The sequence below is a fragment of the Lissotriton helveticus genome, chromosome 2_1, assembly GCF_964261635.1.
Source record: "Lissotriton helveticus chromosome 2_1, aLisHel1.1, whole genome shotgun sequence".
In the NCBI taxonomy this organism is placed as follows: Eukaryota; Metazoa; Chordata; class Amphibia; order Caudata; family Salamandridae; genus Lissotriton; species Lissotriton helveticus.
This window is the reverse complement of record NC_136059.1, coordinates 1,943,015,513-1,943,042,713: the sequence shown is the minus strand read 5'-3', so window position 1 is coordinate 1,943,042,713 and position 27,201 is coordinate 1,943,015,513. Positions and strand designations below refer to the sequence as shown.

The 27,201-nt window shown below is 41.3% G+C and overlaps 1 protein-coding gene across 1 annotated transcript in view; it reads left to right on the top strand.

The window, feature by feature from the left end:
* Positions 1-27,201, top strand: part of LOC144818959 (uncharacterized) — a 552,374-nt gene that overhangs the window by 245,217 nt on the left and 279,956 nt on the right. The window contains exon 4 of the mRNA XM_078676876.1: positions 17,774-17,868. Coding sequence (XP_078533002.1) covers positions 17,774-17,868 — 95 coding nt within the window. The remainder of the gene's footprint in view (positions 1-17,773; positions 17,869-27,201) is intronic.

Here is a 27,201-nt window from a genome sequence, read left to right as displayed (position 1 = left end):
TAGGATGTCTTGGGACTATCAATTTATTATCTTTGTTTCACATAATCTCATCTACATGCACAGATGCAGTATCCTGTTAAGCAAGAAGCTAAAAAACAAGTCAGAGAGATCTTAGATCAACTTGATTATCAGGGGGTGATTGAAACATGCACCTCACAAATGAACAATCCTTTGTTTCCTGTCTCCAAACCAGACGATTCATATTGTCTAGTTTTGGACTACAGACACCTAAATTCTTGTTGCAAAACATTTGCAGTACAAAACTCACACAGTGCAGCACTAATGAATAACATCGTGCGCAAAAAATATAAAACGACATTAGATATTTCAAATGGTTTCTTCTGTCAAACATTGCACCAGAAAGCAGGTATTTGACCGCTTTCTCAAGTATGGGGGCCCATAGCAATTTTGTCGTCTCCCACAGGGATTCAAGAACAGCCCAGGATTATTTTCAGCCAGGGTAACAGAGTTACTACAAATATATGATGATGAGGCATTATCTTATGTCGATGACATGTCGATGACATCTATCTTACAGACGATGACCTGGAGACACACTTGAAAAGAGTGAACACCATCATACTTGGGTTCCCATCTGAAGGGTACAAATTCAACTTTAAAAAGTCACGAATTGCCCACCTCACGGTCCTATTTTTCGGAAATGAGTTATCAAGTGAAGGCAAAAGCCTAGCAGACAACTTCTTAGAGAAGTGTGCAGTACTCCAAGCTCCAAAAACACTGAAAAACTTACAATCAATTCTAGGTTTCCTGAATTTCGGAAGAACTTACATTCTAAATTATGCAGAGAGAGTTAAACCCCTCTACGAATTAATAAAACCTGATTTCAAACCAAATAATTGGACTCAGACACACACAAAAAATTTACGATCATTACAAACAGACATGTTAACTAAAACAAAACTGCAAATACGCGCAAACGAACGCAAACTTGTAATTCCAGGAAGATGCGGATTCACATACCTGACCTCCAATGAGGGAGAAACGGTACCAATAGCTTATAAATCACACTTGTACACACAAGCTGAAATGAAATTCAGTTCTACTGAAAATATTCTAACTGCGGTTCAAACTGCTGTAGAAAGAGGAAGAGCCCTAGCTCAAGGGAAGAGAATATCTGTTTTAACAGCAATATCAGCCCTTGAGGCAGTAACAAGACCGAGCATTCCAAATGCTATGGCATTAGATCCAGAATGGATACAATGGGTTGCGGCAACAGACGTGATACACGCATTTGATCTCAAAAGGAAAAAGCTAGAACATCTAGAATACGAACATGAATGTCCTCTGCCGATCGAAATTCTGCCTCTGGAACAGTACACCTGTGTAATCTACACAGACAGATTTGCACAACACTACGTTGTGGATAAAAAAAGCTTACAATGCAGCATGCGCGATTGTTAAAGGTCGCTGGCGCATAGGTAAATTCAGAGCAATGATCACTAAAACTGAATCACTCAGAAACTGTACAGCTCAGCGAGCTGAATTACGAACTCTAAAGATGGCGCTTGAGAATGCTGATCGCGAATTCCCCACACTAATAGTGTGTGATTCGTATTACTGCATCCATTCTTACAATAACTTGATGCAGACCTGGATTGAAAACGGTTACAAAGTTGAGACAGGTGCCACAATAAAGCATAAAAAGCTATGGGAACAAGTAGTTCTTTTACAGAAAGAGCTACGAAAGACTCACGTGATACATACGCAGAGTCTTCAACGTGATGGCGTTCACGTTGCAGGGAATTCATTGGCTAACAGAGCCACAGCGGCAGCTGTTCAACCGGCTTCGTAGCTACAAATAAGTGTTCTAAAAAACAAATTGATGGAGAAACTATGCTAGCAGTAAAAGCCTCAATAGAAGGCGACTACGCGGCATTACCTCTAAATTATCCACTCAATAATACATACATCATTGATGCGAACTCCGTTCCTTTTGCTCGAATCCCTGGAGTAGGGGACAGAGTAATTCCAAACACGAACCGGAGGGCTTACTTGATTCAAGAAGCACATATGGGAATGGGTCTGAGGCACCAAGAGATCTTGAAATCTCTAATAGAATTGCAATCACAATACTGGTGGCCGGGGATGAGCGTGCAAATTTATAACTTTGCAATGAACTGTCAGGACTGCATCAGAGATCGCAGTTGTGAACCGGACCAGATACTAGCCCAGACACCTCTATTAGACAGCATTAGGCTATCTAGACGCAGACATCCACAAGGAAAGAAGCAATCCCATAAAAATTAAGACAAGATTCATTTGGATGTGGCCCCAGCGCTCGGCTGATGCCAGAACTGTTATAAAAGATTTGTGAGTCTTTATCAGCACATACGCAATTGGCATGCTACATTCTGACCAGGGTCCTGCGTTTAGCTCTCGAGCTTACAAGGAGGCCATGGCCAGCTTGGGCATTGCATTGCGGCACTCTAGTCCATTCCATCCTGAGGGAAATGCGGTAGCGGAGAGAAAAAATCGTGACATAAAGCAATCTATAACAGCGAGGGTATTAGTTACGGGTGATGGGTGGGTCAAACATCTAATAAGTGTCCAACGTAGTCTTAATAATCTGCCAAGAAATTCTCTGGGTGGAATCACTCCGTATGAACTTTTGTTTGGTACAACAATGATAATCGAAGACCTCGATTGTCAGACTTCAGTGGTGGAACAATAAACCTTTGATATCAAAGATCGTTTGGCTGTTTTACAGAACTTAAATGAAACAAGAAGTCTAAGTAACACAAAGCTAAAGCCAACGGCCACTGAAGAAAAACCACCTGTCCCAGCAAGACCTGTCTGGATTCCAAAGATTGGGGATCTGGTCAGAGAAAGTACGCGTGAAGAAGTAATTTGGGCCTTCTTACAGAAAAGCAGTACCTGTCTTAGCTATCAGCGGAACAAGATCAGTAGTACTACCGCCGCTTGCTGGTAAAAAGGAGAACAGAGTTGTATCAATCGACCTGGTAAAACCACAATCATGTGGCCAATAATAAGTAGTAGGCCCAGTGGACTCCCAAGAAGTAGCAGAAGACCAAACCTTGCTACAATCCAAGAGGTTCAAACTGAGAGACTAATCACATTTGATAAACCTGCAGTGAATAAAAAAGGACTATGCAACAAAGCCATGGAATTTGTGCCTCTTGAAACCCAAATTGCAACAGTTCATCAAGAAACACCTGTCTACAATGATGTAGCCTCTAACTATACTAACGTGACAAAGGAAGATCCAAAGACTAATGAAAATCCGGAAGCAATTACAAAAATTGACAGAACAGCATCTGGCTGCTTCATCAATTTCGAAGACTTTTCTGATGATCCAAGTGAACATGAGGACAAGCCAGCAAACAAAACTTTCAAAGACAAAATTACAGAACTCTTTCATCAACTTGGAGAAACATATCTGATTTCACCATGGATTGAATTGTGGATTGGTTAGATGTACTTTTTCTCCTACTCTGGCTCATTTTGGTTTTAAGCTTGGGAAAAATGATTGATGGAAAATACAGTACAATGGACACAGCAAGTCAGAACATCAACTTGGTTCTAAAACCTCACAGATCTTCTCACATCGAGAAAAGAGAACTGTCATCAGTGAACATCACAGCCATTCCTATACCTGGTGGTGTAGCATGGGACGCAACTGATTACGAAATCTATGGCCCGGTTGAACTCTTGAAATATCTACACCAGTTCAAGGTTTCCTTAAGTGACTTTGTATCATCTAGTACTTTCTCTGATGATTGGGACTTTGAAAATATTAACAATATGATGTCAAATTTAGAAATGTCAGCACAATTTACAGAACATGATTATTTACAAGGTTCATCAAATTATGAAGAAATGTATTGCTTTAATCATTATGGTCATCACTATTTGCATAAATCTGCTAACCCTAGAAATGTTTTTACTTATAATCAATGGGAGCATTGTCCAACACCGCCAAAAGGCAGCTCGAAAACATTTTATGAGAAATTCCAATACTTCTCAGGGTTTAATAACACTGATCCAGAAACATTTTATTTTAAAATTATGAATAAGACAGGAATGAAAATCATGTTGACAAATACTAAACTAATTTATTCTGTAAAATTTTATGAAAAAATGTCTACATTTGGTTTTGAATTTTGGAAAAACAACATTGAGACAAAAACAGTCTGGGGTACAAAAGACTAGCAGGTACAAAGTTTAGAATCATTATTCAGAGCCTGCATGATCCCAGAACAGATAATATTCCTGAATGACACTATTCAGCAAACAATCTGTCTTGGACTAGCCAAGATAAAGGACTTAAACAAACCGTCTATACCAACGCCCATACCTGATAGTAATAGCACTACAGATGTGGAGATAGACTTATCCCATATTTTACACCAAAACAGAACAAATCCTGATTGGAAAAAATGGTTTATCTGGCCCGCAGACACTAATAACTGTCAAGATAGATTCCTGAACAAAACACAGGGGTTCAAACAGAACAGGCCAGACCCAAGATATTCCCAGAGACAACATCCAGGGATAATAACAACATACAGTGTAGGAAAACTATGCCTCGAATGGCTACAAAAATCCACACTACCTGAAATTAAGCAACACTTGACTTTACTTAAAGAAGGTGCTGACTTGCGAGATTTCGTCATGGGACCTCGCAAACAGCGTCAAAAAGTTTCATATACGCCGGTATATATGCGGCTTACAACGAAGCTTTGAAAGTAACGCAAATTGAAACTGCTGAAAAAATACGAGAAATTGATCATATTCATTTGGAAAAATCACTGTCTGTAGTGGACAATGGGTTAACGACTCTGTCCTCCAGAATTTATTCACTGGACAGCATTGTATCATCTGCTATTGATATAATAGAACACGATATGCTAATGTTACAACATGGCCAGTCCCTATTACGTTCTATTGTAGTTAGGCTGGACGTTACAAAATCTCCGTTCAGGCTACGTGCCATGGCGTCTAATCAACACAACGTCATTGTTTTCTATCTTTAACCTTACAGATAAACAAATCACTTTGGCACAAAAAGGAGCAGACTATACGGTGCTGAGCATTGAAAAACTAGAAAGATTGCTATTGACAATCTCCGAAAGACCTGTCATTGAATGGATAATGCAAGGCACCATTACAATTCCGATAACGACTTTTCAGTTTCAATATTGCCAAAAGCATATACCAGCGGGCCTGTATGAAAGGCTGGGTAAAGGGTACATCAAGTCAACCTGGAATTTACCTTATACACATAGATGTTATAGTGAAGGGAAAAAAGAGGTATTTCTTAGTGGTAACAACTGTAAAAATTCACTAAGCGGTACACTTCTGTGTCAAGGTATTAACTTACATGGAGCCTGCGAAGGTTCATCAAATAACCTTTCATGTCACCTGCACGGCACACCCGCTACACAGATAGAGCCTTTTTTCAAACAGCTTTCCAACGGCAGCTACGTTATAATAAGTGACCACAGCTGTTGTGGCATGGTGCCAGGAACGGCCTATCTCGTGAGTGTTACTTCCAGGGTCACTTGTTGTATGCAAGTATTGTATCCAAACAGCAAGCCAGACAAGGAGGCAGCAATATGGCCTTCTCTGAATATCTCTTCTATTCGAATTGATACTTTAAGCAGAATGAAGTCTATTCTTTTACAAACAACTGTGCCTTTAACCTCGTCTAGAGAAACGTATAATCTGCAAGTTGCAAGGACAGCAGCAGAGATACATGCATTATTATCGACAAATTGCCCCGTGCATTTCGTAGAAATGTTAAGTCAAATCTTAAACATGTCAGATACCAGTGGCACCGCACATGTATTTAAGACAATTTTTTCGGGACTGTTAGCACCCTTTGAAGCAGTCCTGAGCATCTTCCCGAATTTCGTGCACTCTCTGTTCGGCGGCCTGCCTCTCACCTGGGGACTCGTAGCAGGAATCTTATTTTTGTTCCTTCTGCTCCGATATGGCAAGTCAAGTCACAGACAAAACTCAGGCTACAATGGAAGAGACGATCCTAGCAATGCGATACCGAGAGTGGATTACTAAAGTCCTCGGCTTGGCTCGGCTAAGAGATCTGAATACTACCTGGTTTCTTTCATTCAGACCAATCAGGCAAGATTGCATCTTGCCTGTTCTACGATGCTTGCTTTGCGGAGAAGAATGCGTGTTAGACATCTGTCTCACCCTTCCATCAGCAGTACCTATGGATATCGATACTTTGCTTGGTTCGGTAACGGCTCATGCAACGTGTTGTCCCCAGCGGCAACCTATTCTGATGGCGGGATTTGTTGGGACCTCACCATTACGATTAAGTGGCGGTGAGATACTAGATGAAAGCGGCACACAGGTACAACCTTCTGTGACTATTGCTGACCTAGACACCGATGACGGCAATGCTTCTCACATATGCACTATTTCTACTTTTTCGGACTTGGTCCAACTTTCACCTACTGTTGTAGACGATTTTTTTGCCAGCCTATCTGAGTTAATGTTCTCTCCTAACAACGAGAATAACTTTTGAAAAGCGAGCACACAGCGTTCCCTGAACTCTTAATTCGGCCTTCAGTTTTGATAAACAGAACTTCTAAAAAACTATGGAACTATTTTTTTCCCCTGAGAGCGAAATTATTTTTTTCAAGTTTCCAAAATATTTACATTTTTGGCACATGATACTCTGCTTAAAGTAGAACTATTCTTAGAGAACAAGATTTCTATTTTTAGAATCTCTAGAGACAATACTTTGACTTAGCCTCTAGCACATGTACAGTCTTGTATAAATATGTGATGAAATGGTCTCGACCTTTTCTTCTGTATTAAGAGCCATTTCATGAATGTAAATTTCGTGATTCATTCAGTGAAGATTACAATGCACTAAAATTACATTATCTGAATGATACCACTGCTTGAAAGCGTACAGTATAATACTCATTTTTTTTCATGTATATACCCTTTCAAATGCATTTTATGTATTTTGGGGTGGGCTGGAAAACACATGCATTGTTATGTGTTTAATGTTGCTTGGTATTTAGTAATGATGGACATTATACGTGGAGTGGGTGTTGTAAACGTATCTAGGACCCTATTTAAATATTCCCGATTTATGCCCTTATGTGGTTATATCAAATCATATCCTTATAAAGGCATAAGAATCATACCCATATTAAGTCATAGCCAGTGCAGTCCAAATACGGCAAGGCTACTCCCATAGACTCCTAGAAAGTACAACGCGTTCTTTAAACAAACCAAGCCTCCAGCAGCCCGGGAATCCCCCCCTGCTTCTGTATTCATTTGTCCTAGAAATCCTGGAGTCCTGAAAGAACTGCGAGTTCTTAGTGACGTCTTATGTCCAACCTTACGTCAAACTCGGCACGTTCCAGGTATAAATATTCCAGCATCTGCCTTAGCAAAACACACGGTGGTTTGGAGCAGATCGGCTATCTACTTCCCCGACGCCCTGCAGTAACGAGTGCCGAAGGAAGCCGACCTTCCCATTGACGCACTGAGAGAGACGCTGTCTTTTCTCCTGCCGAGAAATCCAGCTCCAGTGTTTTCCGGTCACCCTTGCGGGTTGCTGGGAGATCGAGTCCTGAGAGAGAGATTCAAGACCTCCTTCATTCTATAACCAAGGTACGGAGCTGATTAGACCCTTAGAGAATTCTTGATTCAGATTCTTGGCAAAAACTTTCTTAACTCAAACTACATCTCACTTACTCCTTCCCACGTACTAGACTTAGGTTAGGTACACCGGGGTAGGCATATTTTAGAAGCACCAGTTGAGTACGTTTAGTCAACTTTTATCATTGTATGTATTTTATCCATTTTAAGTATCTTATGGCTTAGAAACCATATAAATGCTTTTACAGTATTTTTTCATAATACTCCTTTTACTGTACACACTTTACTTTATGACAAGTATTGCAATTGTGGCAATTCACTTCTCTTGCATGAGAAAGAAGACTGCTCAATAAATAACCACGTTTATTGAAAATGCCCGTCTCTCTATTTCTCTGCACTCCTTGTGAAACTAAGCATGCACGATAGACTGAGTGGAATAGTTATTCATTGTTTCCGCGACTCTGGAGATATTCTCCTTGTGTTAGGGGAGCAAAGTTGTCTTGTTTATGCAGTTGTCAGAAACTACTCCCTTCTTGTCTATTCAGGAAAGTTAACACCTTCTTGTTTACTCGAGAAAGTTTCTAGTGACCTCTGAGCTAGCTGGCATTCATAATTAAGTCTAACATATTCAATAGAGACCTAGTCGACCTCAGTCCTACGTCTAAACTACCGTTTATGATATTCCAATGCGCAGAGCCTATTGGGAATATAGGAACTACACTACAACATGGAACAAATCCCTGCTAAGGTGCAGAGGTTCGCCTACCTGGTCCTCTTGATGGTGAAACAGCGTGTAGCCTGCCGCTGGGAGCATGGCCAAGCCCCTAAATTTAAGGATTGGTTTAACAACCTCATACACTGCCAGGAACAGCTGCACACTTACACTGAACTTATGCCTCCTTCCTCACACCCTAAGGATATCTGGGGCCCTCTTCGGGCATACCTCTTGGCACATACTGACAGTGAGGAGCCAGAGCCGAGCCTGGAGCAGGTGGGGATTGTGGAGTGAGATGGGGAGGGTCCTGCAGAGAAAGGGGATTCCCCGGATGTGGGTTCACACGCACGCTTTGGGGAGTAGTGGGGTATGTGGCAAACACGTGGGACAGTAACCCATAGCTGTGTATGATTGAGTGGCACCTGAATGGCAACTGGAGTGAGTCTATTAGGCTATAGATGTGGCTTTATTGTGACTAAAAGATCCTGTTGGGGTTTTGTTTTGGGGGGATAAAGTTTTTTGGAGACCTGAGTTGACCATTGCCTGATCTGATAGCCTACCTGATGCGGCCGGCCCAATGGAAGGTAGGCGGCTTGCTGTGTTTGCACCCCCCGCTGCCCCTTGCATTGAATGTCGGGTATTGCTGTGCCGGCCCGCGGTGATGTAGGCACCGGCTGTGTTACATTTAATGAGGGCAATAAAGGTTGGTTTAAAATAAAAAAATAAATAAACAACAGCTTAGCACACATAGTGGTTACATATTTTTACAATTTTGTACATTACCGTTTTTACAATCCAAACCGGTGTATGAACAAGAGCTGCTACTGAGCAAATGTAGTGGGTGCAGATCACACTGGCAGCTGGAATTTAATGTTTGTGTTCCACAAGAGACTTACTGGAGTCATTTTTATTTTTTTGGTGTTTGTGGTCAGTCACTCTGAAAAGCCATTTTGGGTGAGCGTCACATTTTGAATTCAGCATGAGAGCATAGGTGATTTATGTTCTGCTGTCTTCATCGGTTTGCTATGTTAATATTGCTTGAATGCAAGGTTTTGTGCTCCCAGAGAGCTTAGGGTTCTCCAAAGTTGGTCCTGGAGGGCCGGATCCATGCCAGATTTTTAAGATAACTACAGGTATCTAAATGAGGATATGCTAAAAATCTGGCATGGATGCGAATGAGAATATGCTAAAAATCTGGAATGGATGCGGTTCTCCAGGACCGGCTTTGGAGAACCCTGGTTCAACTTTAGTGTTTTGCTCTTTGTGGTTCAGAACAACATATCAGCATCCATTACAGCAGACTGCTGCTCCTACTGTCTTGTGGCCCAATTCCCAAATGCCTCAGTTAGAAAGTCTCAATTCTGGTACTGTGGCATTACTTCATGTTTTGGGCCGGTTTCTGGTCATTCAAGATTGACAAAATATAATACTACCATTGTTTGGACTTGGTGGATGCCAGGGGTTTCTTCATTATCATTTAGTTGTGTGGAGTCAGGGCACAGAAATCCAGTAAAAAGACAGTTGGCTGATGCTGGAAATCCCAAAAAGGAAACGGCCTGTTGATCCTAAATCTCAATAGGGCCAAGATCCAAAAGCTTTTTGCCACAGAACTACTCATAAGGCACTTCTTGATTCTTAGGAACTTGCCTTCAGTTTGTAGATACAGAGAGAAAACTATTTTCAGAGGGAGGAGCCTAGACTATGGAAAGATCTGCCACCAAGAGTTTTTAACTTACTGGGTGTATAACATGATAATGTAGCTTGCTCGGTGTATGGCAAGATTTTCTTGGACAACCATCCAATGGCATCTGGTTGACCAATATGGTAGCAAAAGTTTAGAGGGCTGTGATCAAGCTTTATAATAAAGGCTTGTGTGCACATGGTCTTAAAATACATCTTCTGCTTAATGAGGAGCCAATAAAGCTACAATGTAGTCATTGTACGTCACACTGAGTACGACCAGCAGCACGGATTTCGACTCTTTATTTAGCGATTGAGTTGGCAGGGAGCTCTGAAAATATTCATTTCCAATAGTCTTCTCTGGAGAACACTTTTTCAAGAACCAGGTATATCCTTTTGAGGCAAAAGCAATAGTTTTATGAGTAGTCCAAGCATGGCTCGGGAGAGGATGTGGCCTTACTACTAGAGCGATCGACTTCAATATTGGGGAACCGGGTTCGAGTCTCTGCAGGGATGCTCAACATCTAGTGATTCTGGACAAATCACGTATTCTCCCAGTGCCTAACCACAATTAAAAAATGAATATGTCTTTAAGTTGTGTGGAGTCAGGGCACAGAAATCCAGTAAAAAGACAGTTGGCTGATGCTGGAAATCCCAAAATAGGAAACGGCCTGTTGATCCTAAATGTCAATAGGGCCAAGAGCCAAAAGCCTTTTGCCACAGACTACTCTTAAGGCACTTCTTGATTCTTAGGAACTTGCCTTCAGTTTGTAGATACAGAGAGAAAACTATTTTCAGAGGGAGGAGCCTAGACTATGGAAAGATCTGCCACCAAGAGTTTTTAACTTACTGGGTGTATAGCATGATAATGTAGATTGCTCGGTGTATGGTAAGATTTTCTTGGACAACCATCCAATGGCATCTGGTTGACCAATATGGTAGCAAACTTTTAGAGGGCTGTGATCAAGCTTTATAATAGAGGCTTGTGTGCACATGGTCTTAAAATACATCTTCTGCTTAATGAGGAGCCAATAAAGCTACAATGTAGTCATTGTATGTCACACTGAGTATACGACCAGCAGCACGGATTTCGACTCTTTATTTAGCAATTGAGTTGGCAGGGAGCTCTGCAAATATTCATTTTCAATAGTCTTCTCTGGAGAACACTTTTTCAAGCACCAGGTATATCCTTTTGAGGCAAAAGCAATAGGTTTAGGAGTAGTCCAAGCATGGCTTGTGAGAGAATGTGGTGTTACTACTAGAGCGATCGACTTCAATATTGGGGAACCGGGTTTGAGTCTCTGCAGGGATGCTCAACCTCTTGTGATTCTGGACAAATCACGTATTCTCCCAGTGCCTAACAACAATTAAAAAATGAATATGTCTGTCTGTAACGCAACTGGTGCTCATGTAAAGTTCTGTGATACCTTTGGGTCAAGTTTGCGCTATATAAAACTCCATTTAAAACAAGCATTGGCATAGCTAGTAGGTCTCGCTTTTGGGACCTTATAACTAAAAACCTTATAAGTATTTAGTTATGCAGAACAATATCCTTGGCGCAACAATACCAACTGTTGCATGGCTATACACTTATAAGGTCCAAAAGCAAGACCTATTGGCTATGCCAATGCTTGTTTTAAAAATCTTCTGGATGAAGGTAATCTGGAGCTAGAAACTAAGAATCAATCTGGCGTGTTTGTTTTCATTGTTAAAAAATACAAAGAAATTGGATCATTTATACTGAATAATAATACACAATCATTAATCAAAGCTTTAAATGAATTTGAAGTACAGTTGAACTGGAAGGGATATCATTGATAAGGTTTGGCGATTTTAATCCACTCGCCCAGAGACTAAAACAATGTCTCAAATAACGTGAGTGATCTTACAGATTTTTTAGTAAAACAATTAGGACTTGATTATGAGTAGATTTTGCACGGAGCTTTAATTCCATATGGAATTCAACTAATAGCAATGCCAAGTGGCTCTGGTTCTGAAATTATAAGGACTGCAAACTCGGAACCGAATGATTTCAGGCCCAGAGCCATTAAACCCATCTAAATGCTCCAAGAGCACACTGCCCCTACTGGCCGGAGCAGCAGCACAAGAGGACATGCAATGCTGCCCCAAAGAGGATCAAACATGCCATGAACTTTACCACCCATTCCCCTATGGTCTTCTTGCTGACACATTCCACCTGCTCAGAGTAAGTGGAAAGTGCCTGCTGAATTTCACATGGAATCAGAAAAAACACATGGAAAAGGACCTTATATCTCCTGGTCGCTGAGGTTATTCCTCTCCCTGGGGAGAAACATTGTAATCACTGGGGTAACCTTAGGGGTGACAGTGCTGCCCTTTACAAGTCCTGTTTTATTGTTCCGTTTATTGTTTTTGGTCTGGAATGACAGCCAGAACTGGGTATTCTGGCCCTCCGGTGACCTCTAAAAAAGAAAATCACAATTAAGGCCTAAGTACCCTGATTGTAGATGTGTTATTAAACTCTGTGGATAATATGTATGGGAATCAATTGATGAGTGTGAATAAAAAAACCTGATATTTAATACATACATAAATGTGCAAAATAATTCTAAATTGGTTCAGGTATTGCAGAAGGGATGATTTAATTTCCGGAGTTATCACAAGCTTATTGTTCCACCAGAAATTAGACCTGATCTGCAGTCATTCTTAATGATATACCTAATAACACCTCTAAGGCCTGCGCTGTGGAATACTTGTGCATAGTGAGGCTAAATCCAGAGTCACTAGTAATTGATTTGGTGGAATGAATGGCTGATTCTCAACAATCTTGATGACCTCCATGGTGTCTCTTATGGAGGACGTAGTTGTTGCACTCAGCTTCAAAAATAGGTTGATGTATTTACAAAGAGGTTCTAAGACAGGAAAACAAACCAACACTATTGGCCTTCCATGGGGATTTTTCCAAAGCATTCTGTATTTTAGGGAGTGATTAAATTGTGGGCATCCTTGGTATTTCATGTTGAGAAAATCAAATTCCAGTTCACTAAGATAACCTTCAGTTAACCCTTCCTTTGTCAATTGTTGGATCAATGTAACAACTTGATGTATGGGATCCCTTTGTATAGTAACATTCTTGTACACTCAATTATGTCAGTACTTCAGTGCAGTAATCCTCCCCTTGCTGTACCACTGTATGTTATGTTATGTTATGTTAGTTCGACTTGTATAGCGCAACAGCTGCCTCAGCAAAGAGGTGTCCCGGCGCTTACTACAGGCAGACAGCAAGAAACTAGAGCCTAAACCGAAGGGAAGAGATATGTTTTTATTGCCTTCCTAAACGTTAAGTAGTTATCCAGACTGCGAATGTGAAGGGGGAGAGAATTCCAAAGCTTGGCCGCTAGATAGCGGAAAGATCATCCCCTGACACGTAGACGTTTTACCCACAGGACCAGAGATAAGCATGACCCCATAGAACGCAGATGACGCAAGGGTGTGTAAGATACCAACACGTCGGACAGAATACAAATGGAGAAGATGATTCCTAACCCAGTAGGAGGGGACACATTAAGTGTATTGAATATTAGGGAATGTAAATGGATACATGTACTTGATACTTTTAATGAAGGACTGAATTGATTTGAGGAGATTTCCAGACAGGTGTCACTATTGAACAATGGCTAGATATGTAAAACACTGGCTGTATCCATGCACATTGTACTTCTATCAATTGCATCAACTTTTGTCCATTCGTCGGATTTTAAATGTACAGTCCACGGTGAAGTTTTGGACAATGGTGAATGCGGCGAGTTGTCGTATAACTTGCTGAAATGATCTGATGTTAACTCAGCAAAATATTGGTTTAGACTGTTACTTCATAATTTCTTTCAATTGCACCGCCTTTTGTTTAATCATCAGATTGGTAATGTACAATCTTTAGTGAATTGTGTATAGCTCACAGAAACGTTCTTGCGCTAACTTCACATATAATATATAATAATGGTTGTCAACTGACACTGCGTGTATCTATCTCCTTGTCCCGAACATTATGTCACAAATGTGTGCTACATGTATAAAAAAGTTTTACTTTACGCCCTGCAGGCACACATGAACAGAGTTTTACACCTGAGCAAGTTTGTTTCCTTTTCAAGTCTAGAACAGGACACAATATTGTACACTATAAATACTATGCATATTCTTAGAGAGGGATCCCTCTCATGAGATAATGAAGCGGTGTCACTGTTATCTGGGGTGACTCTTCTGCCGCATCTCACTACTCACTGTCACTAAGAGACAGGAGACTATTTGATCGTCCATTCTAAATAGGAGTTAAGAGCCAGGCTGTTGCGCCTATTTGATGTGGCCTACGATCTCTTCAGAAGACACTTGACTGAGGTATATAAATAAATATATAGACATATATATTTTTAGGGAAGATTTTCCAATGTTGAAAAACACAGGGACAAGTGCATTTACTGCCCTGTGGGGAGCTATTGGGCCAACTATTTTTCAACACTGCCTTTCTACGACCTCATCCCGGTTGGAAAATGAGTGGTTTTGAATGCTTGTTCAATTGTCTCACTGCTTCTGTTAGACAGCAATTAATAATCACATATTTTCACATAGGAGTTACCCTGTAAGGGGGACTTTCCCCATTTCTAGCCCCTTAACTGTGCATCTACGATCTAAGAGAATGCCAGGACTCATTAGATACATTTATGGTTGACTCCAGTCACGATCAATGTAACATGTTTCAATTATTAATATACGCTATATCAACACATATGGTCTCACATGTTTTTGTATTCTATTACACAGGCTGCATTAGATTTTAGTCCTGATGAAGACCGGCATAGATGTTTTTATGAAAACACACCTAATAAGGGTCAAAACATCAATGATCCAAGTATCATTCCCATGCTAGATCTGAAGTCCTGTGAAATGCAGAAAAGAAAAGGTTATATAGCCAGAACTGAGAGATTCTGTGGAAAACGGGCGATCCATTGATGAAACTGAATTTTGTCATATCAAACCCTGAAAAAAATATTCTACATTTATCCATTAAGTCACCTGTAGTCAGCAATTGCGCTGCACAAGCACGTTTCACACATCACTTCTTGAAGCAGCCTTTTTGAATGTCTGTTTCATGTAACTTCGATATATGAAAAGTGAACATACGAATAAAACGTGAAACCCCACCCATGTGTGTTTGTAATAATTTATTGTTGTAGAGAAATTAATAGAGAGATGTGTTTCCTCCAATGGTAGTGAATAAATAAACATATAGCATTAGCTTTTTTTCCCAAACGAAACCAGATGTTCACATATACTGTTACATACCCAGGTTCTGAGGGATATAGGGTCACCCATTGTTATTAAAGATACACAATATTTTTGTTATATATTTTCTGACCTATATCCAATAAGGTTAGTGATGATATCCTTACTAACCTGTTTGGCTGTTATTCTTGCATGGTTGCAATCTGGTTTTGTGAGTAGTGTAATCAGCTCCTAATGATTTGGGTTTGAAGAATATAGCTGCAGTGTTGATGCTGCAAGAAAGCACTGTCCAGTGTAATTCCTAATACACAGTGGGAGAGGAGATGGATGATGTTTCACCATTTCAGAGTCTTGTTAGTTGATGGGGGTTTCTGCCCAGACATTGAAGTGGGTCAAGAGCATGATCCTGTTTGTTACAACTTGGTTACATAGGGATAAGTCTATATAAAATGTCTTTCAGATGTTCACTAGTAATGATATTAAATGCAGTTGGATATCCACATTAGCAGTGCTCCAAGATCAAGGAACTCCCTTTCCAAGCTTTTGTATCAATGCTTCTGTATATTCCGTAGCTGCATTATTCTGTACAATACACAAGCACGTTTTTTATAAAATCTCATTTCCAAACCCTGTTCTACAGAATCATCTCTCCCACTTGGTCTCACTCCTGACCCTGATTGTACTCAACACATGGTGCTAAAAAAATCATGAGGATTCAAATGACAAAATGCTCAAACAACATTGATTGATTTTATTACTGTCCATCGCAAATGGTTTATTTATAAGTACATGGACCCTTAGTTGATTTTTTATATACATAGGATGGTACTGATCTGAGATTAGTTACCTGTCAGGATTTAACTAATATTTCACTGATCAAAAAGTTCTTTCCTCTGGTCAATGGACTTATTATTTGGAACTAGTTGATTGTGAAATGACTTAAGTGAATTATTTTCTCTTCTATTTTTAAATAACCACAGACTCTGGAAATGTTTAAATGTTTTATCTAGTTAAATTCATGTGAGCCAAAACTAAAATACAGTACGAACTCCTTTTCTCCATGGAAGGAAAGTCAATTATTTCAATAATCAGTCACCTATATTAGAGCGAAATTTCACAATGACAGTACTCTGGAAAAGAGAGGATAGAGAGAGCAGTACAATGACATACTACACAGAAGTATATTTCCCTAGAATGGTGTGGAAACCAACCCCTTGGCCAAGGAGTTGGAAAGGTCCCCTGGGAAAGCTCAGGTGACAAAAGACTTCAGGACAGGTTTCAGGACAGGATAGGTGACCTCTTCTAGATCTGACGCCTGCGTCGCAACCCTCTCTGACACTATCTTCCTCCTTGATTCTTCCGTGATCTTCTTCTAATTAAATGCCTCCTCAATTCTTCTGCAATCTTCTTCTAACTATTTGGCTTAAATTCTAAGTCTGCAGATCGATTCTTTTTCAGCATTCGTTCAGCTCTCGGACAGCATCTCGGTCTCTCAGCATCACAGCATCGTATCTTCTAACTAACTAAATTACCTCAATTATACCTTTCATTGCTCATGTACCACCCATTAATGTTTCAACTTTATGACACTCCTAATTCTGATTGGACAGGCAAGGGGGGATGATCATCACACCATACTAAGTTTTAATAATTTTCTTTGGTTCTTTGTTTAATGTTCCCGCCCCTTAATTCTTATTCCCAAGCTTTATTTCACACCTGTGTTCACATCTTTATCAAACTAAAGTATACATATGACATTCATTTCTATTCAACATTCAGGATGTGCAGCAGGTTCCCAGGACATGTAACAATGATGGCCTTGGACGGGTTTCAAAAACTACATCATCGCTTCCCGGCTTGTGATTACTGCGCCTGTGTGAAAGTCACGTGTGGCATAGACTTCTGTCTCACTCTGAGGTCCAAATATGAACTTTTAAAGAGGTCAAAAAGAAACATATTAATTTCAAAATAAAATGATTTCACTGTATACCACCTATCCCTATTCTACTCCCATTTATTTATAAAAGCTCTTACCACATTAGCAATTAGTAAATAGCTTGTTTTAGTTTAAGCAAAGCAGATGCTTAGCACGTGAGTCTTCAAGCGGCCATTTTAGAGCGAGTGTGCAGGTGCAGAAATTTCCCTCCAAGCGAAAGAACGTCATTCTGCGTAGATGCAGGTGACGCATGTGCAGTACAGTTTACCGCGTTAGCAGCCATTTTAAGTTTCACTGGGGTTACTTGATAGTAAAACACATAAGCAAGCATCATCTTTACTAAAAAATGTGTAGTGTGGTGCATATTTATTTACACAATACTTTAGTAGTACGATGTCACAGGTTATATGAGAGGATTGCATCCGAGTAAGTCTCTTTTATACGAGTCCTTGCTCCATCAGTACAACGGGTATTGTTTAAATAGTCAGTGACAAATATTGTTTTTATGCTTCAGATTGACATTCCAGGTTAATAAACAAATGCTTAATGTTCTCTCTTAGGTTCTCTTCAGACTGCACTCATCATTCTGTTCGTATTCATTGCCCTCATCCTTATCCTCGCGCTGTATTGTTGGCTTCAGCATAGGAAGAGAGAAGTAAGTCACTGAGATACTTTCCCATTTCTTTGTTATCATTTTGTCAAAGGGTATGCCTAAATGAAAACTGCAAATTTAATTTACTGTTAATACATTTCAGTGCATTTTATTTATTTACTTTTATCGGAAATCAGGCTGAATAGCCGAAGGGCCTGACACAGAATTGGATGTGTTGGAAAGTGCTAAAATATCTGATGCCACACTTTGTCTATGATGAGGTCAATAGAGTCAATGTATTCCCCTTTGGATTTAGTACTCCCTCTAAGAAAATTGGGAAATTTCTGTTTCCAGTGTGGGAGCAGAACTCCAAACCTCAAAATCTGTGACAACCCAAATTTCAAAACACCTAAATTTACCTCATGCAGTTCTGCTTCGGGCTGATCTTGTGTTAAATGGCACCCTTCCCAACATCAAACCTATCATTAAATAATTTAACAGAGTTGTAAATAAGTAACTGGGACCACACAATAACTGAGTTCTAGATTAGGGAAAAGTTAAAGGGCCAGATGTACTAAAAAAACATTTTGCGATTCCCTAATTGCGAATCTTTGTGATTCGCAATTAGGAAATTGCGAAACGGCATGCACGAAAATGTGTTGCACACTTTCTGTGATTTCCAGTGGGTCACAAATGACTTACCTCATGAATATTAATGAGGTAGGTCGCAATTTGCAACCCGAAAGCAATCGCTAAAATCACAGGGATGGTGGCCTGCTGAAGTCAACAGACCATCATGTCTGTGATTGCTTTTAAATAAAGCAATCTTTTTTTTTGTAAAGCAGCCCGTTTTTCTTAAAGGAAAATGGTATGCATTACAAAAAGAAAAATGAAAAGCTTTCTTTTTATTTTTTAGGAGCAGGCAGTGGTCTGTGGGTCCACTGCCTGCTCTTAGAAAACGTTTTCGCCACTATTCCCAAAGGGGTGGAGGCTCCTCAGGGACCACTTCCCATTTGGGAATGGGTTACCACCAACTTGAAGTTGGTGGTAAAATGTGAATGTTTTGTGACTGCATTCATGGCCACAACGCATTCATACATACCGCTGCGACTCTATATTTGGAAGGGAGGCCCTAAACATGCCCCTTGCAAATACCGAACCGTAAACCAATTTGCGATTCGGCAACAGGTTACCGAATCGCAAAATAGGGTTTGACACATAAAAAAAAGCCTTTTTTGCATTTGCAAACGGGCCATTTCTGTGAATTGGCCTCTTTACGAGCACAAAATAGGTTTCTGCCTGTGGCCCAAAGTGTTTTATTACAAAATCTCAAAATCGAGTGGTTCATAATAAATGCGCTCAAGGCTCAAATGCAAAGTAATACAGAATAGTCAAGAATCAAAAATAATTTCTTAGTCCCAGAAGATCAGCAGAATAATAAGAAATTGGACAGCATCCCCAGTAGAAAAGGAAAGTAATCTCTGTCAGAAATACAAAGAAATTGGACAGCATCTCCAGTAGGATAGGGAAGTCTTATGGCTCATCCCTAAAACCAAGGGGTTCTTCTACACAATTCTTGCATATCAAATTAGAGAAATGCATGATCAAAAAATATCAAGTTCTAGACAAATCTGAGGTTACATTGTAACTTAGTTAGATTTATAACACTATCCCACTTGTAAAAAATCATTAGAGCATTTTCTGTGCTATTGCTATCTGGTTGTATGCAAAATAATATCCCAAAAATTAGTCTTTATGCAAACAAGTAAGCTAAGCCTAGCAACTTTGCTACTCCAGAAGGATTTTGAAACATGGTGCAGTTTAGGAACACTCGAAAGTTCATTCACAATACATGCAGACTATTATTATTATTAAAGGAGTTTATAGAGCGCATGGCGACGCCATCCCGGCGTGTCCCCGCGCTGTGGAGACAGAGGGAGCCGTGACCAAGTCCAACTAAAGGGTGAACAGATAGGCCTTTAGCAGTTTTCTAAACTTAGTTTCTGTGTCCGCTAACCTGATGTTAACTGGAAGGGAGTTCCATTTTTTGGCCGCTAACACTCTGAAGGAGCGGCCACCCATTCTGGCTTTTTTTGCACGAGGAGTTATGAGTAGACCAGTTCCTCTAGAGCGGAGAGTTCTGCTAGGCTCATAAGAGAGGGCTAGGTCCTCCAGATAGGGAGGGGCAGTGTACGAAGTGATCCTATAGCACATTAAAAGCGCTTTAAATAAGATCCTTTTTCTTATAGGTAACCAATGTAGAGCAGCCAAAGCTGGCTTGGAAGCTGCTCTTTTAGGTAGTCGAAGGACCAGACGTGCTGCGGTATTTTGAAGAACCTGCAGTCGTTTGATGTTTTTGTCAGTAGTTCCTAGGAGTAGCACATTGCCGTAGTCTATCCGGGAAGTCACTAAGGCTTGGGTCATGGTTCGTCTGGCCTCTAAGGGGAGAAGGTCGAAGGTGCGGTTGAGATTCTTCAATACCCCGAAGAATTTTCCCACTACTTTCTGAATGTGGCCATCAAAAGATAGTTTGGGATCAATCCAGATACCCAAATTCTTAGCTTCTTCACAGGGAGTAGGTAGAGGGCCAAGACAAGTTGGCCACCAATCTCTAGTCCAGCTTGCATCATTTCCTCCTATAACTAATACCTCCGTTTTGGAACCATTGAGTTTCAACCAGTGTTGATTCATCCAGCCAGCCAGATCCTGCAAACAGGTTTTGAAGTTGGCAGCTGACGTGGTAGGATCTTGAGATAAGGAGATGAGCAGTTGGGTATCGTCAGCGTAGGATACTAAATCAACACCGTATGATTTCACCACATCTGCCAGAGGTGCCATATATAAGTTGAACAAGGTGGGGCTCAGGGCAGAGCCCTGAGGCTTCCCCTTTTCTAAGGCTATGCTGTCTGAAAAATAGGTTCCCCTCTGTACCTGAAAACTACGGTCAGTAAGGAACGCCTTCAGCCAGCCCAATGCCGACTTGGTGACCCCGGCTTTGTTTAGGCACTGTAGCAAGATGGAATGTGCTACAGTGTCAAACGCGGCACTGAGGTCCAGCATAATGAGTGCCATAGTATGACCCGCATCTGCACCTAATCGTAGGGTTTCAGTCGCTCTCAGAAGGCCAGTCTCAGTGGAGTAACCCGACCGAAAGCCCGACTGAGAGTTATGAAGAAGATTGTTGTTTTCCAGATGGGCCACTAGCTGTTTATTGGCTATTTTCTCCGCCACCTTCGCTAAATAGGGTAGCAGGGAAATGGGGCGTAGGTTTTCAAGGGTGTCTTGGCTCACATTAGGTTTCTTTTTTATCGGGAGGACAATTGCTTTCTTCCATACTTCCGGAAGTCTGGCCGAGGCAAAGGAGACTTGGAGCAAATGTCTGACGAATGGTTCCAGTACCGTCAAGCTCGCTCCTAATACCTTAGGGGGAGCCGGATCACGGGGAGAACCTGATTTGATGCTTTTACATATGCTATTGAGTATTTCTGGAGCGGGGACCAAGAAACATTGTAAGCATGTCTCTGTGGCGCTAACTCCTTCCCTTTCTACAAAATCATGGCCAGATGTCATATTACCAGAGAAAGTGGCATAAATATCTTTTATCTTACCAGAAAAGTAGTTAGCAATTTGATTACATGTTTCCACAGAGTCAGTTAGGGAGGTATTGTCATTGGTTATTACAGAGATTTCTTTAAAGATTTTAAATAGCTCCTTAGAGGAGTTCTCAGCTTCTCCGATGCTTGATTTGTAGTGCAAGGCTTTGGTGGTGCGTATTTTAGTATAATAATCCCTTTGAGCTTTTTTATATTGAGTTTTGGCTATAGGGCAGAAATTCATGCGCCATTCACGTTCTAATTTTTTACATGAGGATTTAGCTGCCCGTAATTCAGAAGTGAACCACGGGGAGGTCTTCTTCCTGATGTTAGATTTTTTGATAGAACGTATAGGGGCAGTGCTCTCTAAGGCCGTTAATATGCGCTCCTGTAATCTAGTATGCGCGGTTTCGCAATCCATGCCTCCTTGCGGTCCACCTAACATAAGTCTTTTATTAAAGGTTTCTTGAGAGAAATTTTTCCATTTCCGACATTGGTAACGGTGTTCACAATCTTTTTTTGTGTCAGACTCTAATCTCCGTAAGTGAAACGGAATCAGGGAATGATCTGACCAATGTATCGGAAAAGGTGGTTGCACTTGCACTCCGGTCCAATTCACGAAGATCGGGTCCAACAAATGACCAAGTCTGTGAGTAGGGGCAGAGTTTTTTAGGTCTAATTGTAGAGATTGTAATTCTAGCCAGATGTCCTTAGCTTCTTTGTCGAAGGGATCGTCAAAGTGGACATTCATATCTCCTAGCACCATGAATCTGCATTTTCTTACGGCTAGGTGGGCTACGGCTTCAGCTAGGCAAGCCGTGAAGTCATATAGCCTGCCCGGAGGTCTATATATCAAAATACCCGATAGGGCATGTTGAGGCCCCAGAAGGATCGTGAATGAACCACCTTCACAGTGGTCAATCATCAGGGGTGATAAAGAGCATTCTATCGGAGCTTTGACCGCAATTGCAATCCCTCCGCCCCTACCCTCCTTCCTATCCAATCTGGAGAGAGAGTAGCCAGGTGGCATAGCCTCTATAAGAGCCTCTATAATAACGGGATCAGAGTATTCTCCTAGCCAGGTCTCTGTTAGAAACAAGATGTCGAGTGCTTCGTCTTCTAGCAGGTCAAATATTTGAATGCTATGTTTGCTAAGAGATCTACAATTTAACAGTCCCGCTTTTATCATTCCTTTATCAGAATCATTAGACGGTGCTCTGTCAAATTTAAAAGGGCATGAAGAACAGCTCTGCATAAATGCTGCCTCCATAGTGTGCCAACATGGTAAGTTAAGTACCGGACATTGATCCAGCAGTTCCTGTCTACCATACCGTATATAAGGGGTAACAGGACGACCAGGGGTCTTGGCCCCGAGCCCCGGTCTGCCGCGGACGGGCGCAGACGGGCTTGACTTTGGCTCGACTTTTGCCCGCTTCCGGCGCGCCCGCTGCACGCGTCCGCTGCGCGGTCGCGGTCCTACGCACATTTATAGGAAGGAAGGGGCAGCTAGAGCGCTGACCTTGCAGCCCTGAGTGCTGGGCTCCTCCTCCACCCTCCGCTCAAACGCCCACAATGGACGCGGCGGACCGGGGCAGAAGTCAATGCGTGATACACCAAGCAATTTTAGTCAGCCCACAGGTGAGGCACAATCAAGTTTTTAAAATTATACACAAGAATTCACTGTCAACAATTAAAATAGCAGCAATCGCTAAGTTTAAGAAACGCTCTTAATCAGCGCTCGCAGTGCAGTTCTTGTTACACCCAACGCTAGCAGATAGAGTCAGCCACTGCCACCGGCTAGACTCGTCTCCTAGGCCTAGACTAGGAACATTCTTCAATCAAATACATTATCTTGTCTTCGCTCTGCGGAACCTGTGGGGAGAGAAGATGCGCAAGGCAATGAGATGGGAGTGGGAAGAGCAGAGTGAATGAGCACCATCAGAACAACATCCATGTTAACTAATATGGTGTTTTGTGAAAATGTGGCACAATTAAATTACAACATTAAACTCTTCTGTAAGCATATTAAACTCATTGCAGCTTCAATATTATTAATTCAGTATTTGTGTATTGGATCCATCATAAAAATCATTATTTATCCTCATTATTTATTGATCAAAATGTAAAGGGCTCCACTTGATTTAGTACGGTAAACTTGCAGTGGTAGCTTGCACTGGAAATTACAAATACCGGGGGCATCATTTCAGGATGTGAATTTCCCATCACATTCTAGGCAGGTCATTGATTGTTACATGACAAATGAGTAATTACTATAGGAACTGGGAAAACCACACAGGATCCCTTTGTAATAGACAATTTTGGTCTGGTTATCTATATTGAGATTTTAGTTAGCGAAATGGCTTGGGACGGGCTTGGAGGTTGCAGGGTAATACTGGAAATGTAATGTTACACCATTCCTTGTATTTTTTTATTTAGCCAGAAACTGTTTTCTGGTCGAATCAGGGATTGCACACAAATTGGAATGAAACCCAAAGAGAATTAGAATTTGGTAGTCATGCTGCCACATCACAGGGTTGTCAAGTTTAAAATTTTCCACCAAATAGGCAAATATTTCCCCTCTGAAAGGGCTTGCGAGAACATGGCTGGAGTCATTTGGTGAAACGTTGTTTAGTGGCTGATGATGCTCTTTGTTACGCCATGGTGGGTCTGTCATCCCGCATATTGTTGCTCCAAGTAGACCCCAAAGTAAGGTCCAACTTCAGAAATAGAGGGGCATATTACCAAGGGCCATTATCGCCGCTTTAGCGGGACTTTTTCCCGCTAAAGCGGCGATCATTTTATCGCCACCCCCTTTCTGAATCGTTTTGGCCACTATAGGAGTGGCAGGGTATGCTCAGATGTGAGTCCCTTGCTCACTGCACCATCAGGATTCAGGCAAGCTGGGCCGAAGACTGCTGTAATGCCAGAAACCGGTCCCCGGAAGCTTGTTTCCTTTCCAGTAAATAATTGGCTTGGTAGTTTGGTCTGCCCTGTTCCTATGATGCACTGGGCCAGGGTCGGACTAATTTGCATATAGCCAGGTTCTGAACTGGGATGGTGCAGTGAGCTAAAAAACGGTGATGGATCAAGCCCTGATCTTTTGACTGGGTATGAGTGTTCTGTTTAACTCAGATGCTCTGTCCATCACCACCCCCTTTCTGAATATATTACCAAACTGTCGCTAACACCAGTTAGCGACAGCTTGTAGGCGATAGCGGGCATTTTGGGACCCGCTTTGCATGTCAGCGATAATTATCGCTAATGACATGCAAAGTGGGCGTGCCAAAATGTCAGCGACTGAAAACAGTCGCTGCAATCGCTATCGCCTATGATCAACACATGCGTAGTTTTGGAAATATTTGCGCTAAGCGCGAATATCTCCAAAAGCTAACGCCTGCCCTGACCAGTTCTTAGCCATGTTATCCAATGAGAGGTGGATAACATGGCTATGAGCATTGTCACGGTAATGCCTGAATATCGCTGTATTGACAGCGATATTCAGGCATTTCGCCTGTTTTTTATCGCTTCTGAGATAAACCTTGCTAATAGCAAGGTATCTCAGCGATAAAAACAGCTGAAGATAATTATCGCTAGTTGTTGGTAATATACCCCAGAATAACTAATGTCCACATATGTTGGGGACAATCCAGTGTTTTCCTGTCTGAGACCACTGTGGTTTACGTGGCGGTCTCTGAATAGTGCCAAACAGTTACCCAGCATAAATCAGTTGTTCTTAAAGGTGATAAGTTCAATGCCAATTTAAGTACAGATTGTCAGTGTTTTTGTTTGTTTGCAGAGCAATAGATCATGGTAAATCTGAAATGACAGAGAGAAAGGCCTATTACATGATACTTTTTGTTTGTCACATGCCCATCACCTCCATGAGCATTTATTTAAGATAGAAAACAACAAGAAAAAGATGAAGGACTAGAGGTAAAAAGAGGTGGTTAAAGCAACACAAGGCAGAGCATTTCAGTTGTGCAACCCAAGGCTGAGCATTCAATTGAACTAGTTGATTTGCTTATATATAATAAAACATATCTTCACCAATGTTATGTCTAGGAAAGTGTATTGTCCCTGTCGGCCCCTGTTTGCTTGATATGTGAAGAGCAATCCTGTTTGAGGAAATACGTTAACAACGTGAGGGAAAAGCTGAAGACATTCAGGGTGCATCTATGTGCATCTAGTTGTTAATGTTAGTAAGTGTCTTTTATTTGATAATGTGATTCATTGAATCAGAACTTAGGAGCAAAGGACCATGCAGTGGCCTCACCAATCCTGGGGGTTGCATTTTATTTGCTTGATGCTATTGATCAGTGCATAGCATGGATATTATTCCTTGTACACATCTATTAATGTTCCTTGTAGTCGAATTGACGCCAGGAAGTGAGCAATCTGGAGAAAAGGTAATTTTTTCTCTCTATGCAAAGAGAAGGCCCTGCGGAGGAGTTTACTAGCAGGTAAAAGCGCTAGAAAAGGTCGGGAACCAGGGCATTTGAGGTGGGATCCTACATAAATGCTGAATCCCGAATACTTAGGTATATATGTGTGCAAACATGGTATTCTTTCATTATTTTCTTAGATATACCCACAATGTGGTTTCCGGGTAAGGAACTCCACCACTTGTGGTCCAGCTAGTCACTCAGGGAAAGTGTATGTTGGGATACCATTGTAGCGAAGAAACTTACATGCTGTGGTAACCTGAAATGCATTTTTTTAATACAGTTGTCTTTTAATGGAAGCAACATTGTGGCCATAATTCTCTGCCGAAAATTTAAATACCAACATTGCCCTTTCTCAAAGGTAAAGAGTGCCTTTTGCTATCTCATTACACCTCCTTCTGTCACTTCCTATTTCTAGCTGACCATCACATTAAATAAGGGAAGCTGTGTGCTACTTTATTAAGGACCCTTGGGTCGTCAGGTGGTATAAGAAGGAGGCCTCAATCTTAATGAACACTCATGTTAATCCCATTCTTGATCTGCGTTGTGTAAGATTCATAAGCATGCAAAGGAAAATGATTGGTCAACCGACCCATGACACTGTGGGGCATATTTACAAGGGAATTTCGCCAACTGGACATCACTTTTAAAGCAACGTTAAGCCTCCTTGTAATTAAGGCACCTTTTGAAGCTTCACTTAGTGTGAAAGGGGCGTGCAATGGGTGTTGCAGTGGGCATTCTGCTGCAACACCCATTGCTTTTTGACGCTCCCCAATATTTACAAGGGTGGGGCAGCGCCAAAAACTAAGGCCAGGTAAAACCTGTTCTTAAACTGGCGTTACGCAGAGAAATTAGTAATTTCTCCTCGTATTTGGCCTTTCTATGTATATTGCATTCTGCAGCACACATAGAAACAGCAAATCACCTTTAAAGATGGTTTATGTGTGGAAGCTATTCCTTCCTGCACATAGACAATCGCCCCTGCAGTGCAGGCACCCTTGCAACATGACGCAAGGGTGTCTGCACTGGCTAAGCAGCTTTATTAATGCCAGCTCTAGGGGAAATTTGCAAGGATGTGCCTTACTTCTGAAAATACGGCGCATCACTGCATTTAAAAAATGTCGGGCACTGCATTACCAATTTTGAAGTAACACCTCACTCTGAAATGTTATTGTAGCTACCCCCCCCCCCCCCCCCCCCCCCGAGTGCGTCTGACCACCACAATGCTTTAAACCCTGTTTCCTTAAGGTCAATTTTGAGGAAGTACCTGAAATTTAAAGTTTTCACTGGCAGGTTTATGATTTGTCCAAAAAGTATAGCTAATAGAGTTTGGCATCAGGATTAAAAGAAGGAAAGCATTC